The sequence below is a fragment of the Chrysochloris asiatica genome, unplaced genomic scaffold (assembly GCF_000296735.1).
Source record: "Chrysochloris asiatica unplaced genomic scaffold, ChrAsi1.0 scaffold00150, whole genome shotgun sequence".
NCBI lineage: Eukaryota > Metazoa > Chordata > Mammalia > Afrosoricida > Chrysochloridae > Chrysochloris > Chrysochloris asiatica.
In genome coordinates this window covers 6,672,537-6,676,634 of record NW_006408668.1, presented here as the reverse complement: position 1 = coordinate 6,676,634, position 4,098 = coordinate 6,672,537, and the positions used below count along the sequence as shown (strand labels likewise).

Here is a 4,098-nt window from a genome sequence, read left to right as displayed (position 1 = left end):
TGTAATGGAACAAGGTATACGATTTGTTGAATATAAAACTGATGATCTGCCCTGTAAACTTTCACTTAATCCACAATAAAAACCTTAAACAATTTTTAAAACAAAGAATGTGGTATCAGCAAAAAAAAAAAGTTACCACTTGGAAAATAAAGCAAAAGGATGATGCGCTGTAACAGTGCATCTTGGGGTAAAAAAGGTGGAAAACCCTCAAAGCGAACAGGGCGGCTAGGATCAGGCATTCCCTTCCATCTCAGTTAAGCACTCCTGGACCAGTTCTCTGGCGTGAATGATGCCTCTGTTCAGCCGCTCCACGGCGCTCTTGCTCCAGGAGAATGTGGTCTGATCTCTCCCCAGCTCTTCCTCGATAGCCAGCGGCTCCGAGTCTTTGCCCTGGAGCGCCTGGCTGTTACTAGTTCCCTGGGTGTACCCGAGTGAAGGTGGCCCCTTGTCACTGAGCAGCCGGCGGTACTGGGAGGACGTCCGGTGGGGGCGGGGGCAGCGAGTTGGAGAGGCGGCGGGGCCTTGCACCTGCCAGGCTAATCTATTTACATTTAAGTTGATTTATGGTAAGATTTATTCTGTCACTTTACTTAATAGTTTTCTGATAGCTTCTTTTTTTTTTTTTTTTAATCCTTATATCCTCCATTACTCATTACTCTTTCTTTTCATTTCTGATTTTCTTGTAAAGAACTATTCTCACGCCCTTCTCATATTCTTTGGTGCATATGCATATTTTGTATTTTTTAAGTAGGGGGCCACAACTCTTCTGTCAGTTTTCCCTACTGTGGTGGTTTGTGTATTGTTGTGTGATGCTAGAAGCTCTCCTACTAGCAGAGTCACCCATGGTGAACAGGTTTAAGAAGAGCTTCCAAACATAGACAAACTAAGAAGAAGAGGCAAACCACTTCTGAATGTTTGTTGTTGTTGTTGTTGTTAAGTGCCATCGAGTCGGTTCTGACCCATAGTGACCCTGTATATGGTTTCCGAGGAGCAGCCTGTGAGCATGAACCACCTACTTTGCAGTTCAAACGGCTTTGTAGTCTGGCGCATTTTAGCTACTGAAAATCTTCTGAACAGCAGGGAAACATTGTCTGATACAGTGCTGGAAGAGGAGCCCCAAAGGTTGGAAGACACTCAAAATACAACCAGGGAAGAGCTGCCTCCTCATTCACCTTAATGATGTGAATGGGGCAAAGCGTTCTGGATCTTCATTGCTGGTGGGGTACAACTAAAAATGAGAAGAAACAGTTGCAAACATCCATTGATAATTGGAACCTTGGAATGTATGAATGGGGGGGCAGGAAATTATATATATATTATAATCCTGTTTATTGTATTAAATTTATTAAATTGTATTTATTTCCTGAAGCGAAGACTTTATGATCTCTCTCTTTTTCTTTGCTTACTTCCTGAAGTGAGTAAAGAATTTACGATCGCTCTCTTTTTCTTTTCCTAAAGTAGGAATGTGCGCCTTAAAAATTTGAACTAGCCAACCGGGTAAGGGAAAAGATTGTGCGGTCAAAATCCTAGCCAGTGGGGTGAGACACAGCCTTGAGACTTGCATCAGGGATTAAAAACCCAAGTGGACTGCCCACTCAGTGTGCTCACTGGTCTGTTCCTATATGTACGGCTATGCACATGCACCCTCTTGCAGGACTAAATTTTGCTTTGCCAAGGTAATTTAGTCTCACCGAGTGTCTTTTATGCAACATTGGGATTCATTTCTAACATGAAGTATGATTCTAGGAAAATTGGAAGTCATAAAAAATGAATTGGAATGCTAGTGATTGATATCCTAGGTATTACTTAGTGAGCTGAAATGGATGGATATTGGCATTTTGAATCTGACAATCATATGGTTTACTATGCCAGGAACAACAAATAGAAGAAAAATGGCATTGCATTCATAGTCAAAAAGAACATTTCAAGATCTTTCTTGAAGCACCATACTGTCTGTGATAGGATAATATCCATATACCTACAAGGACAACCAGCTAATACCACTTTATTCAAATTTATATGGCAACCATTAAAGCCAGTGATAATGAAATTGAAGAATTCTGCCAAATTCTTCAGTCTGAAATTAATTGAACATGCAAGCAAGATGCATTGATAATTACTGGTTGTTGAAATGCAAAAGTTGAAAACTAAGAAGGATGTTGTTGTTGTTAAGTGCCGTCGAGTAGGTTCCGACCCATAGCGACCCTGTACAGGGTTTCCGAGGCTATAAATCTTTAAGGGAGCAGAAAGCCTCATCTTTCTCCTGTGGAACAGCTGGTAGTTTCAAACTGCTGACCATAAGGTTCACAGCCTGATTCGTAACCACTATGCTACCAGAGCTCCTTGGATATGTAGTTGGAAAATATGGCCTTGGTAACAGAAATGATGCCGGAGATGGCATGATTGAATTTTGCAAAACCAATGACTTATTCATTGCAAATACCTTTTTCAACAACATAAACAGCAACTATACAAGTGGATCTCACTACACAGAACACACAGGAATCTAATTGACTACATCTGTGGGAAGAGACGGCGGAGAAGCTCAATATCAAAATCAGGAGCCAACTGTGGAACAAACCACCAATTGCTCATTTGCAAGTTCAGACTGAACCTGAAGAAAATTAAATCATTAAGAGTCAAAATATGAATGTCCCACTTGAATTTAGAGACCATCTCAAGAACAGATTTGATGTATTAGACACAAATGACCAAAGACCAGAAGAATTGTGGGGTAACATCAAAACATCATACATGAAGAAAGCAAAAGGTCATTCAAAAGACAGGAAAGAAAGAAAAACCAAAATGGATGTTAGAAGACATTCTGAAATTTGTTCTTGAGCATAGAGATGCTAAAGCAAATGGAAGAAATGATGTTTAAAAGAGCGGAACAAAATTTCAAAGGGCAGCTTGAGAAGACAAAGTCAAGTATTATAATGAAATGTGCAAAGATCTGCAGTTAGAAAAACAAAAGGGAAGACACCACTCAGTATGTCTCAAATTGAAAGAACTGAAGAAAAAACACAAGCCTGGGGTTGCAATATTGAAGGTTTCTATGAGCAAAATGGGGACTTCTGGTGTGGCACTGTAGGATCAGCTCTGGACTTTGAACAACAAGTTTGGTAGCTCAAACCCACCAGCTGCTCCTTGGAAACCCTATACAGGGTTTCTATGAGTTGGAATCAACTCGATGGAACTTAATAACAACACCACAGGCAAAACAGAGTCCTGGTGTTGACACTGTAGCAGAAGCACTGGACTGCGAACCATAAGGTGTATGGTTCAAACTCCTCAACCGCTCCTCAGATACTCCATTGTTGTTGCAAGTGCCATTGAGTCACTTCCAACACATAGTGACCCTGTATAGGGTTTCAAGATGGCGGATCGGGTAGACGTGTAGTGAGGAGCTGGGTCAACAACAACATGGAACACGGGGCCAAGAGGACTCACAAGATAGTGTTGGAACTCTGAAACAAATATAAAGGTATGTTTGGAGGATAGGAGGGTTTACAGCTGGGGAATTTGAAGGGAATCCAGAAATCCATTGTATTCTGGATCAAGACACTCAGCTGTTCCAGGAGCTGCCATCTTGGGAGAGAACATCTTGATTGTATCAGGATTGATAGTATCAAGAGAGAACATCTTGATTGTATCAGGATTGACATCGAAATTTAAAGTGACAGTTTCGACATAAAACCAAACAGACACCACTCGTCTGTCTGTCGTGCTGTGGTGGCTTGAGTTGCTGTGATTCTGAGGGCTATGCCACCGGTATTTTAAATAACCAGCAGGGTCACCTATGGTGAACAGGTTTCAGATGAGCTTCCAGACAAAGACAGACTAGGAAGAAAGAGTGACGAACTGCTTCCAAATCTCTAGTCACTGAAAACCCTATGAATAGCAGTGAAACACTGTCAGATACAGGGCCGGAAAATGAGATCCTCAGGTTGGAAGGCACTCAGAATGTGACTGGGGGAAAAAAATGCCTCCTCAAAGTAGAGTTGACCATGATGACATGAAGAGTTAAGCTCGGGGGAGAAAAGTGCACAGAAGCTTCATTTGCTGATGGGCCACAACTCAAAATGAAGAGAAACAGCT

At 41.5% G+C, this 4,098-nt stretch overlaps 1 protein-coding gene across 1 annotated transcript in view; it reads right to left on the bottom strand.

Moving 5' to 3' along the window:
- Positions 1-231: 231 nt before the first annotated feature.
- Positions 232-4,098, bottom strand: part of LOC102821986 (cyclin-dependent kinase 2-associated protein 1-like) — a 17,570-nt gene continuing 13,703 nt past the window's right edge. Inside the window, exons 2-3 of the mRNA XM_006870775.1 lie at positions 1,173-1,228; positions 232-541 (exon numbers count right to left, since the gene is read on the bottom strand). Of these exons, the coding sequence (XP_006870837.1) occupies positions 232-541; positions 1,173-1,228 (366 nt within the window). The remainder of the gene's footprint in view (positions 542-1,172; positions 1,229-4,098) is intronic.